Source organism: Sminthopsis crassicaudata, chromosome 4 (genome assembly GCF_048593235.1).
Source record: "Sminthopsis crassicaudata isolate SCR6 chromosome 4, ASM4859323v1, whole genome shotgun sequence".
Taxonomy (NCBI): domain Eukaryota; kingdom Metazoa; phylum Chordata; class Mammalia; order Dasyuromorphia; family Dasyuridae; genus Sminthopsis; species Sminthopsis crassicaudata.
Genome location: NC_133620.1, coordinates 141,060,627 through 141,073,773, shown reverse-complemented (window position 1 = coordinate 141,073,773; position 13,147 = coordinate 141,060,627). Strand labels below are relative to the sequence as shown.

The 13,147-nt window shown below is 34.3% G+C and overlaps 1 protein-coding gene across 20 annotated transcripts in view; it reads right to left on the bottom strand.

Moving 5' to 3' along the window:
* SYNE1 (spectrin repeat containing nuclear envelope protein 1) overlaps nt 1-13,147 on the bottom strand; it is a 571,419-nt gene that overhangs the window by 292,822 nt on the left and 265,450 nt on the right. For all 20 annotated transcript variants that reach the window (XM_074309511.1, XM_074309493.1, XM_074309505.1 and 17 more), the window contains one exon: nt 74-277. In XM_074309511.1, coding sequence (XP_074165612.1) covers nt 74-277 — 204 coding nt within the window. The remainder of the gene's footprint in view (nt 1-73; nt 278-13,147) is intronic.

The window sequence follows — 13,147 nt, the reverse complement described above, 5'->3', positions numbered from 1 at the left end:
CAAATAGGATTAATAGCAATAATGAGCTTTTTTCAAATATGATTATCAAACAAGATATTTTACTTTTACTCACTTTTACTTTTTTTAAGCTTTCACAATTCTGAGTTCGTGCACAGTTCAATAAAGATTCTTCCATTTTTGTAAGCCAAGTTTCAACTTCATGAATAAATTTTTGTAACTGCATTTTTTGCACATTAAAATCTTTCAGAGTTCCCTTTGCCATTTCAGTTACTTCTTTGGCATGTTCCAGCTTTTGCCTCAAACCTGTTTCAATGAACTAAAAGTAAAAATAAAAGAGATTGATATTAGTGTCATTTGAATATACTCCTTGACTTCTCATTCCATTATATGTTGAAATATTCATACTTTTTTCAATGAATAGAGAAAAGAGTTTTTAGTGGACTCCAGTGATGTACAAAAAATTTGGCAAACACAATACATAAAGATAACCACAAGAATTGTATTTGCCCTTAATTTATTTCTATAAAAGCAAAGAATTAGTAGGAACAAAATGGAATGTTTTGTGATTAATGATATAGGAGAAGAATGAATGGAAAGGATCATAAAAACACTATTTTATCTAAGTCAACCAGGCATTGGGATCTGCTGAAGTTTACTCTCATTCCAAGACGTTGATCAAAACTAAAGTGGTTAAGTAAATAAGAATAGATTTATTTTGGATCTATTTTCCAGATTGGTTGTTTTTCCAATGTGATATTTCACATTGTTTTATATTTTTTTTTCATTCTTTTGGTTTTTGTTTTATTATTTCTTGATTTTCATAAAGTCATTAGCTTCCATTTGCTCAAATCTAATTTTCTTTCTTTCTTTTTTTTTTTTTAAGGTCAAATCTTTTTTTTTTTTTATTTTTATTTTATTTTATAATTATAACATTTTTTTGACAGTACATATGCATGGGTAATTTTTTACAACATTATCCCTTGCACTTACTTCTATTCAGATTTTCTCCCTTCCTCCCCTAACCCCCTCGCCCAGATGGCAAGCAGTCTTATATATATATTCTAGATACAATATATGTGTGTAGAACCTAATTTTTTGTTGCACAGGAAGAATTGGATTCAGAAGGTAAAAATAACAGTTTACATTCATTTCCCAGTGTTCCTTTTCTGGATGTAGCTGGTTCTGTCCATCATTAATCAATTGGAATTGGATTAGCTCTTCTCTATGTTGAAGAAATCCACTTCTATCAGCATACGTCCTCGTACAGTATCATTGTTGCAGTGTATAAAGATCTTCTGGTTCTGCTCGTTTCACTCAGCATCAGTTGATGTAAGTCTCTCCAAGCCTCTCTGTATTTCTCCTGTTGGTCATTTCTTATAGAACAATAATATTCCATAACATTCATATACCATAGTTTACCCAACCATTCTCCAATTGATGGACATCCATTCATCTTCCAGCTTCTAGCCACTATGAAAAGGGCTGCCACAAACATTTTGGCACATACAGGTCCCTTTCCCTTCTTTAGTAGTTCCTTGGGGTATAAGCCCAGTAGTAGTATGGCTGGGTCAAAGGGTATGCACATTTTGATAACTTTTTGGGCATAATTCCAGATTACTCTCCAGAATGGTTGGATTCTTTCACAACTCCACCAACAATGCATCAGTGTCCCAGTTTTCCCACAGCCCCTCCAACATTCATCGTTATTTGTTCCTGTCATCTTAGCCAATCTGACAGGTATGTAATGATACCTCAGAGTTGTCTTAATTTGCATTTCTCTGATCAATAGTGATTTGGAACACTCTTTCATATGAGTGGAAATAGTTTTAATTTCAATATCTGAAAATTGTCTGTTCATATCCTTTGACCATTTACCAATTGGAGAATGGCTTGATTTCTTATAAATTAAAGTCAATTCTCTGTATATTTTGGAGATGAGGCCTTTATCAGAACCTTTAACTGTAAAAATGTTTTCCCAATTTGTTACTTCCCTTCTAATCTTGTTTGCATTAGTTTTGTTTGTGCAGAAACTTTTTAATTTGGTGTAATCAAAATGTTCTATTTTGTGATCAGTAATGGTCTCTAGTTCTCCCTTGGACACAAACTCCTTCCTCCTCCACAAATCTGAGAGGTAAACCATCCCATGTTCCTCCAATTTATTTATGATTTCGTTCTTTATGCCTAAATCTTGGACCCATTTTGATCTAATCTTAGTATGTGGTGTTAAATGTGGGTCCATGCCTAGTTTCTGCCATACTAATTTCCAGTTTTCCCAGCAGTTTTTGTCAAATAATGAATTCTTATCCCAAAATTTGGAATCGTTGGGTTTGTCAAACACTAGATTGCTATTTTTATTCACTATCTTGCCCTGTGAACCTAACTTATGCCACTGATCAACTAGTCTATTTCTTAGCCAATACCAAATGGTTTTGGTGACTGTTGCTTTATAATATAGCTTTAAATCAGGTACACTTAGACCACCTTCCTCTGACTTTTTTTTCATTAGTTCCCTTGCAATTCTTGACCTTTTATTCTTCCATATGAATTTTGTTGTTATTTTTTCTAGGTCATTAAAATAGTTTCTTGGGAGTCTGATTGGTATAGCACTAAATAAATAGATTAGTTTAGGGAGTATTGTCATCTTAATTATATTCGCTCGGCCTATCCAAGAACACTGAATGTCTTTCCAATTATTTAAATCTGACTTTATTTTTGTGGCAAGTGTTTTGTAATTTTGCTCATATAATTCCTGACTCTCCTTTGGTAGATATATTCCCAAATATTTTATACTATCGACTGTTATTTTGAATGGAATTTCTCTTTGTATCTCTTGCTGTTGGATTGTGTTGGTAATGTATAAAAATCCTGAGGATTTATGTGGATTTATTTTGTATGCTGGGACTTTGCTAAAATTCTGAATTATTTCTAATAGCTTTTTAGCAGAGTCTTTGGGGTTCTCTAAGTATACCATCATGTCATCTGCGAAAAGTGACAATTTGATTTCTTCATTTCCTACTCTAATTCCTTGAATCTCTTTCTCGGCTCTTATTGCCGAGGCTAGAGTTTCTAGTACTATATTGAATAGTAATGGTAATAGTGGGCAATCTTGTTTCACTCCTGATCTTACAGGGAAAGGTTCTAGTTTATCACCATTACATATGATGTTTACCGAAGGTTTTAAATATATGCTCCTTATTATTTTAAGGAATAGTCCATTTATTCCTATACTCCTCAAGCGTTTGTAGTAGGAATGGATGTTGGATTTTATCAAATGCTTTTTCTGCATCTATTGAGATGATCATATGGTTTTTATTAATTTGATTATTAATATGGTCAATTACACTAATAGTTTTCCTAATATTAAACCAGCCCTGCATTCCTGGTATAAATCCCACTTGGTCATAGTGTATTATCCTGGGGATGAATTTCTGAAGTCTATTTGCTAATATCTTATTTAAGATTTTAGCATCAATATTCATTAAGGAAATTGGTCTATAATTTTCTTTCTCAGTTTTCGATCTACCTGGTTTAGGTATCAGTACCATGTCTGTGTCATAGAAGGAATTTGGTAGGACTCCTTCAATCCCTATTTTTTCAAATAGTTTACATAGCATTGGAGTTAGTTGTTCTTTAAATGTTTGGTAGAATTCACCTGTAAATCCATCTGGTCCTGGGGACTTTTTCTTAGGAAGTTGGTTAATAGCTTGGTCTATTTCTTTTTCTGAGATGGGACTATTTAGACTACTCACTTCTTCCTCTGTTAATCTGGGCAAGCTATATTTTTGAAGGTATTCTTCCATTTCATTTAAGTTATTGAATTTATCGGCATAAAGTTGAGCAAAGTAGCTCCTAACTATTGTTCTAATTTCCTCTTCATTAGTGGTGAGTTCACCCTTTTCATTTTCAAGACTATCAATTTGCTTTTTCTCTTTCCTTTTTTTAATCAGGTTTACTAAGGGTTTGTCTATTTTGTTGGTTTTTTCATAAAACCAATTCTTAGTTTTATTGATTAATTCAATATATTTTTTTTACTTTCAATTTTATTAATCTCACCTTTTATTTTTTGAATTTCAAGTTTTGTGTTTGTCTGGGGGTTTTTAATTTGTTCCTTTTCTAGCAATTTTAGTTGTAAGCCCAATCCGTTGGCCCTCTCTTTCTCTATTTTATGCAGGTAGGCCTGTAGAGATATAAAACTTCCCCTTATTACTGCTTTGGCTGTATCCCATACATTTTGGTATGATGTCTCATTATTGTCATTTTCTTGGGTGAAGTTATTAATTATGTCTATGATTTGCTGTTTTACCCAATCATTCTTTAGTATAAGATTATTTAGTTTCCAATTATTTTGTGGTCTATTTTCCCCTGGCTTTTTATTAAATGTTATTTTGATTGCATTATGGTCTGAAAAGGATGCATTTACTATTTCTGCCTTACTGCATTTGATTTTGAGGTTTGTATGCCCTAGTATATGATCAATTTTTGTATAGGTTCCATGAACTGCTGAGAAGAAAGTATATTCCTTTCTGTCTCCATTTAGCTTTCGCCAAAGATCTATCATATCAAACTTTTCTAGTATTCTATTTACCTCTTTGACTTCTTTCTTATTTATTTTGTGGTTTGATTTATCTAATTCTGAGAGTGCAAGGTTGAGATCTCCCACTATTATAGTTTTGCTATCTATTTCCTCTTGCAGCTCTCTTAATTTCTCTTTTAAGAATTTAGATGCTGCACCACTTGGTGCATATATGTTTAATATTGATACTGCTTCATTATTGATGCTGCCCTTTAGCAGGATATAATGCCCTTCCTTATCTCTTTTAATTAGATCAATTTCTGCTTTTGCTTGATCTGAGATGAGGATGGCTACTCCTGCTTTTTTGGTTTTGCCTGAAGCATAATAGATTCTGCTCCACCCTTTTACTTTTAGTTTGAATGTCTCACTCTGTTTCAGGTGTGTTTCCTGTAAACAACATATAGTAGGATTCTGACTTTTAATCCAGTCTGCTAACTGCTTCCTCTTTATGAGGCAGTTTGCCCCATTCACATTTATGGTTAGAAGGACTAATTCTATATTGCTTGCCATCCTATTAACCCCTGCTTATGCTTTTCCCCTTTCCTTCCCTTTTACCCTCCTATCCAGTATTAAACTGGTGAACACCACTTGCTTTTCACAGCCCTCCCTTTTTAGGATCCCTCCCCCACCTTAAAGATCCTCCCCTTATTTTACCCCTTTTCCTCGAAATTACTGTATTCCCTTCCCTTTAGCTTACTCCTTCCCTTTCACTTTTCAATGAAGTGGAAGAAGTTTCACCATAAATCGAATATGTCTATTGATACACGCTATGTTCATCTCCCTCCTTTCTTTCTCTCAGATATAATAGGTTACCTTTGCCTCTTCATGAGATGTAGTACCACCACTTTACACTTTTTTATGATATAATCTCCTTTCCACCTCTAGTTTTTAAGACAAATTGTACATATGTTCTTTACATCTTTTTTTGACAGAAGTATAGTTCTCAAGATTTCTTTTTACCTTTTTAGAAATCTCTTGAGTTCTGTATTTGAAGATCAAACCTTTTATGTAGGTCTGTTTTTTTCATCAAAAATAGATGGAATTCATTTATTTCGTTAAATGTCCATCTTCTTCCCTGGAAAACGATGCTCATTCTCACTGCGTAAGTTATTCTTGGCTGCATACCAAGTTCCTTAGCCTTTCGGAATATCATGTTCCAGGCCCTGCGTTCTTTTAATGTGGACGCTGCTAGATCCTGGGTTATCCTTATTGTGGATCCTCCATATCTGAATTGCTTTTGTCTAGCAGCTTCCAATATCTTTTCCTTTGTCTGATGGTTCTTGAACTTGGCCACTATATTTCTTGGCGTTTTGATTTTAGGGTCCCTTTCAGTAGGTGATCGATGAATTTTTTCAATGTCTATTTTACCCTCTGTTTCCAGAATGTCTGGGCAGTTCTCTTTGATAATTTCCTTGAAAATGGTGTCCAAGCTCTTTTTTTCCTCCCATTTTTCAGGGAGTCCGATTATTCTCAAATTGTCTCTCCTGGATCTGTTTTCCAGGTCTGTTGTCTTTCTGGTAAGGTACTTGACATTCTTTTCAATTGTTTCATTTCTCTGGTTTTGCTTGACTACCTCTTGGTTTCTCCTTGAGTCATTCATTTCTACTTGTTCCAGTCTAATTTTCAATGATGTATTTTCTTCACTCACTTTTTTTATATCTCTTTGTAATTGTCCAATTGAGTTTTTATCTTCTATGGAATTTTTTTTCCATTTTATCCATTTTATTTTTTAGAGAGCTGATTTCTTTTTCCAGCTCACTAATCCTGTTTTCCTTGGAGTTGTTTACCTTTTCCAGCTCACTAATCCTGTTTTCCTTGGAGTTGTTTACCTTTTCCAGCTCACTAATCTTGTTTCTCAATGATTTGATTTCTTTATCCACTCTGTCTTTGAATGCATGGGATGACTTCTCCAGGCTCTCTTGCCAAGCTTCCCTTTCCTTTTCCCATTTCTCTTCCAGCTCTCTTGTGAGAGCCTTTTTGATTTCCTCTATGAGGTTCTTTTGTATTGAGGAGCAGCTTATATCCCTCCCAGGGGATACATCTGGGGACAGTCTGTTCCTAGTCTCCTCAGCATTTGAAGTCTGCTCTCACTCCACACAGAAGCTGTCAATGGTTAGAGCCCTTTTGCATTTTTTGTTCAACCCATGCATATGTACTGTCAAAAAAATGTTATAATTATAAAATAAAATTAAAAAAAAAAAAAGAGTCATTTTGTCAGAGTAGGAATCAAAGAAAACAAACTGACAAGAGAAACAATTGGTCTGTTTTGTGGGGGATGGGGTTGGATGGTATTAATGGGCTTCCTCTACTGACTGGGGGTAGGACAGCAGAGAGCCACTAACAGAACAGCAATGACTGTATTGAGTCTGCGCTCTGAGGCTCTGAGAACGCACTGAGTCAGTCCAGGTGGGGGTTGGGGGTGGCCGGGCTCTGAGAGACACTGGCTTTCTGGGGTTTTAATCTTCACCTCCAGTGTTTACACCCTCTCCGCTGCTCCTGGCTTGCTGCCAAGACGGAGCATCCACACTGGGGCAGAAGCCCTTTCACAGAAATGGCAGAGATCACACCCCTCCCCCTCAGGTCTGAGCTGTGTGAGCTTCCTGTCTTGCTCTGGCTGCCTGCCCTCAGTCTGCACCCAGTCTGATTGACCCTCCCCCGAGCAAACACAGACCTTTTCTGGAGACTTTCAAGGATGTCTTCTCTTGGTGATTATTTGTGGATTTCTTTCTGGGTCAAGCATTAAGTCAGAGGCTTGTCATGAAGTAAGTTCTGGGAGAAAACGAGGAGCTCAAGCAGCTGTCTGCCTCCACGCTGCCATCTTGGCCAGAAGTCCCTCAAATCTAATTTTCAAAGAACTATTTTCCTCAGTAAGCCTTTGTATCTCCTTTCCCATTTGGCCAATTTTATTTTTATTATTATTTTATTTTATTCTTCTCTTCATTAGCTTTTTTGGTATTTACTTTTGTACCACTATCAATTTTCTTTCTCTTTCCCCCTTTCTCTTTATTACTTGTTTTTCAAAATCTCTTTTGAGCTCTTACATACATGAGACTATATCTTCTTCTGAGGGTGTATTTTGAGCTTCCTTGTCCCGGAAGAAACTTTTTGTGGTCAGATTCTTTTTCTGTTGTTTGCTCATTTCCCCAAGATTTTTAACTCAAATTTTAACTCTGTTAATCTAAGCTTCAGAGGTTTTCTGCAGCTGTTTTCAGAGATCCTTACTTGACCAGAAGCATTGTTTTTTTACCCTGAAACTGTGAGAAGGATCTCTGCTTCACTGTGCCTATAGGTTCTAATGAGCTAAAACAATAGAGTCCTTCTTCAGTGCTAATAGAGATGACCTGTGAGCTGAAGCCTCTGGAAGCTACCACATCTAGCATCCATACACATTCCTGCTTTAATAGTTTCCCAAAGGTTTCTCACACTCTGACAAACATTTCCTTCTTACCTTCCAAGTCATCTTTGATATTTCTGGGCTAAGAGGTCTGAAAACTGCCATTACTTCTGCTGATTCTGGCCTAATAACTGGCCTAAGGGCAGTTTCTGCTTTGCTAGAGCTAGGATTGAAGCTGCATTGGCCTGCACCCAGACTGCACACTGGACTCCCACCTGATGCCATAGATTTTTCCTGCTGAACTTTTAAGTTGTCTTCAACTGGAAAATTGTTGCATTCAGTATTTTTTTGTGTTCTATGGTTTTAAAAAATTTTAGACTCATTATTTAAAACAATTTAGAAAAGCTTGGGTGAGAGCTCAGCAAGTCCCTGCCTTTACTTCCCCCTTGCTTTTCTTAAACATCCCAGTGCCCTTGCAAGCAGAATTTCTAGCCTGATTTAAATATGTTGCAACACAATATAGGGTCATATAACTGAATGTGGGGGTCACAAACATTTGGCAACAGTAAAAGTTTTCTGAATGAAATGAGCAAAAGTTAATTCAAAATTAAATATGTTTTAAACCAAAATGTTTTCTGGGTGTGGAGCCAAGATAGCAGAGTGAAACCACATGAAACAAAGACTCTGACCAGAGCCCATTGTAATGAAACCACTCTCCATATCAAGATAGACTGGAAAAACTTCAAGAAAGATCAGAATCACTGGGGTGAAAAGGGTGTTTAGTCCAGCTCAGATAAATTCTGGAAAGTCAGTAAGAGAGTTTTAACCATAGCAAATCAGCAACTAAGACCCTGGTTCAATAGAGAAGCAAATCAGTAGGGCAGTTTCTATTCCCAGCTCTGAAGGCAAACTCTGGGAAATTAGGCTTTTTCCTGAAAACAGCAGGCAAAGGGACCCCCTATAAATACAAGAGACCCTGTGCTCAAAGTCAACACTCAAAGCTACATAGGAAGCTTGGGACAGTGCCTCCTTTATCCTAGGAGCAGAGGTTAACCATAAAAGAAATAAAAAGAGGGAATACCAAAACAAAAACAGAAACAAAAAAATAAAATGAGCAAAAACCAAAAAAGAACCTTGACCATATAAAGTTATAATATGGGGCAGACTAAAACACAAACTCAGATGAGGGCTGAACATAGACAGAAGAAATATCAAAATATGAATTGTTCTCAAGGCCAAGGAGGCTGCTTGAAAGTGCTCATAAAAGACTTTAAAAGGCAAATAAAAAAGGTAAAAGAAAAAAATGGGAAAGGAAATGAGAGGTATGCAGGAATAAGTTAAGACACTGGAAAAAGAAGGAAAAAAAATTGTCAGAAGAAAACAACTCTTTAACAGTAGAATTACCCAAATGGAAAAAAAATTACAAAACCTAACTAAAAAAAGCCACACATTAAAAACTACAACAGGGCAAATGGAAGCTAACAACTTTGTGAGACAACAAGAATCAACCAAACAAACTAAAAAGAATGAATGTGAAATGCCTCAATGGTAAAATAGCTTACCTGGAAAACAGATCAAGAAAAGACATTTAAAAATTATTGGCCTACATAAAGTATTCTACAAGAGGTCATTAAGGAAAATTGTCCCATTATTCTAGAAATGTAGGGGAAAATACTCATTGAATGAATTGATCAATCACCTTCAGAAAGAGATCCCACAAGGAAAATTCCAAGGAACATTGTGCAAAACTCCAAAATTACAATCTTAAGGAAAAAATACTGCAAGCTGCCAGACAAAAACAATTTAAATATCAAGAAGCAACAGTCAGGGGAAATCCAATGAACAAAACAACTCATTTAAAAATTCAATGGGCCAAATGCAAAAGGAGATAAAAAAAAAATCTAAGTGAAGAAAATAATTCACTAAAAATTAGAATTGAATAAGTGGAATAAATGACTAATTGAGACATAAAGAATCATCAAACAAAGCCAAAAAATGAAAAAAAATAGAAAAAAAATGTAAAATACCTCATTGGAAAAACAACTGACTTGAAAAATAGATCTAGGAGAGATAATCTAAGAATTGATGGACTTCCTGAAAACCATGATTAAAAAAGGAGTCTAGACACCATCCTTCAGGAAATTGTCAAGGAAAATTGCCCTGATGTCCTAGAGCCAGAGGGTAAAACAGCCATTGAAATAATTCATCTATCACCTCATGAATATTATAGCTAAATTTCAGAACACTTGCCATCTAGGTGTCGGGATGAGGGAAAAGGAGGGGGAAAAAATTTGGAACACAAAGTTTTGCAAGGATGAATGCTGAAAATTATCTATGCATATGTTTTGAAAATAAAAGGAAGCATAAAAAGGTAAACAGGGGAAGAATATATATTATTCAATATATATTTATCATTATATTTATTATATAATATATGCATTTTATTATTTTATTATGTTTATATTTAATAAATAGTTATTAATGTATAATTATATTATATAATATATGATAAATATATATTATTTAAAGGTTAAACTGTTTATATCCCTAGGTAGGAAAATGATATCTGTAACTCTTGAGAATAGTATCTGTCACAAGAGCAGGCAGAGGAAGGCATCACATAGACAAGAGGTGTGGCTGTGAATGGATTCTGATATGATAACATCAAAGAAAAAGACATTAAGGGGTGGGAAAAGGTCTGTACTGGAAAAGGAGAAAAGAGGAGGTATAATGGGAAAATTAGTTTATGTGTAGAATTGCAAAAGATCTTTTACAATGGAGGAAAAGAAGGGAGGGAGATGAGCATTGTTTGAAGTTTGATCTCAACAGTTTTGGCTATAAGAGGGAATAATTGTTTTGTTGGATATAGAAATTTATCTAACCCTATAAAGAATTAGGAAGAGAAAAAGGAAAAGAAAAAGGAGGGACAGGATACAAGGGAGGCAAAAATACTAGAAAAATGTAAGAGAAGCAGGAAAGTGTTAATAGAAGACAAAGTAGTAGTGGGTTAAAAAAAAAAAACTTACTAAAAGAAGGAGGGAGGAGTACTAGGAGATGAGGTAGTGGGTAGGATGGGTAAAAAAACTAGTAAGAGAAATGGGAGGAGTGATAGATGATATAGTAGTGTGGTTGAGTGGGTAAAAACACACACACACACACACACACACACACACACACACACACACACACACACACCATTAAGGACAAGGTGGAAACAAAAGAAAATTATATACAGGGGAAAATAACATGGAGGGAAATACAGAGTTGGCAATCATAACTGTGAATGGGAATGAAAAGAACTCTCCCATAAAACTGAAACTAATAACAGAGTGGATTAAAAAACAGAATCCTATAATTTGTTGTTTCCAAGAAACACATTTGACACTGAGAGGTACATACAGAGTAAAGGTAAAAAGCTGAAAGCTGAAACGGAATTTATTATGTTTCACCTAAAGCAAAAAAAAAAAAAAAAGGCGGGAAGGGGGGGATAGTAATTCTGATCTCAGATAAAAGCAAAAGTAAAAATAAATCTTATTAAAAAAAATAAGGAAGGAAAGTACATCTTGATAAAGGATACCACAAATAATGAAGTAATAATGATACTAAATGTGTATGCACCAAGTGGTAATGCAAATTCCTAGCAAAGATTTTAAGGCAGTTACTAGAAGAAATAGACAATATTCATAGGGGACATCAACCTTCTCTTCTCAAAATCAGACAAATCTAATCACAAAATAAATAATAAACTAGGGAGGCTAAAAAGGATCTTAGAAAACTTAGGTATGATAGACCTCTGAAGTAAATTGGATACAGAAAGGAAAGGAATACAACTTTTTCTCAGCAGTACATGATATCTACACAAAATTTGACTATTTATTAGAGCACAAAAACCTCACAATAAAATTCAGAAAGGCAGAAATAGTAAATATTTCCTTTACAACCATAATGCAATAAAAATTATATTCAATATAGGGCCAGAGATAGATTAAAAACTATTGGAAATTAAATAACCTAATTCTAAAAAATGAGTGGGTGGGTCAAACAACAAATTAGAGAAACAATCCATGATTTCATTTAAGAGAATGACCACAATATGACAACATATCAAAACCTGTGGATGCAGCCAAAGCAGTTCTTATAATAAATTTTATATCATCTCTAAATAATTATATGAATAAAATAGAGAAAGAGAAGATCAATGAATTAGGCATGCAACTTAAAAAGCTAGGGGAAAAAAATTTAAAACTTCCAATTAAATACCAAATTAGAAATTCTGAAACTCAAAGGAGAAATTAATAAAATAGAACTAAGAAAACTATTGAATAAATAAATAAAACTTAGAGTTTGGTTTTATGGAAAAAAATTAACAAAACAGACAAACCTTATGTCAATTTGATCAGAAAAAGGAAAGAAGAAAAATCACCAGCATCAAAAATGAAAAGGGTGAACTTGCCACCAATGACAAAGAAATTAAAGCAATAATTAAGAGCTATACTGCCCAACTATATGGCAAGAAGTCTAATAGTCTAACTGATATGAATGAATATTTATAAAATCATAAATTTCCCAGGTTAACAGAAGAGGAAATAAATTACTTAAAATGGTCTCATTTTAGAAAAAGAAATTGAAAAAGTCATTAATGAACTTCCTAAGAAAAAAATCTCCAGGGCCAGATGGATTCACAAGTGAATTCTACTAAACATTTAAAGAACAATTAATTCCAATTCTTTATAAATTATTTGAAAAAATAGGTAAAGAAGGAAGCCTGCCAAATCCTTCTATGACACAAATATGGCACTGATACCTATACCAGGAAGATCCAAAACAGAGAAATAAAATTACAGACTAATCTTTCTAATAAATTATTTTCAAAGAGATTACAGCAATTTATTAGCAGGATAATACATTATGACAAATTAGAATTTATACTAGGATTGCAGGGATGGTTCTATATCAGGAAAACTATTACCATAATCAACCATATCAATAACAAAAGCAACAAAAATCATTTGATAATCTCAATAGATGCAGCAAAAGCTTTTGACAAAATACAGCAACCATTCCAATTAAAAAAACACTTCAGAGCATAGGGATAAAGACAGTTTTCCTTAAAATAATAAGCAATATCTACCTAAAGCCAATAGCAAGCATTATTTGTAATGGAGAGAAGCTGGATGTATACTCTAAAAGATCAGGAATAAAATAAGGATGCCCATTATCACGACGATTATTCAACATCGTACTAGAAATGTTGGCTTTTGCAAAAAAGAAAAGAAAAA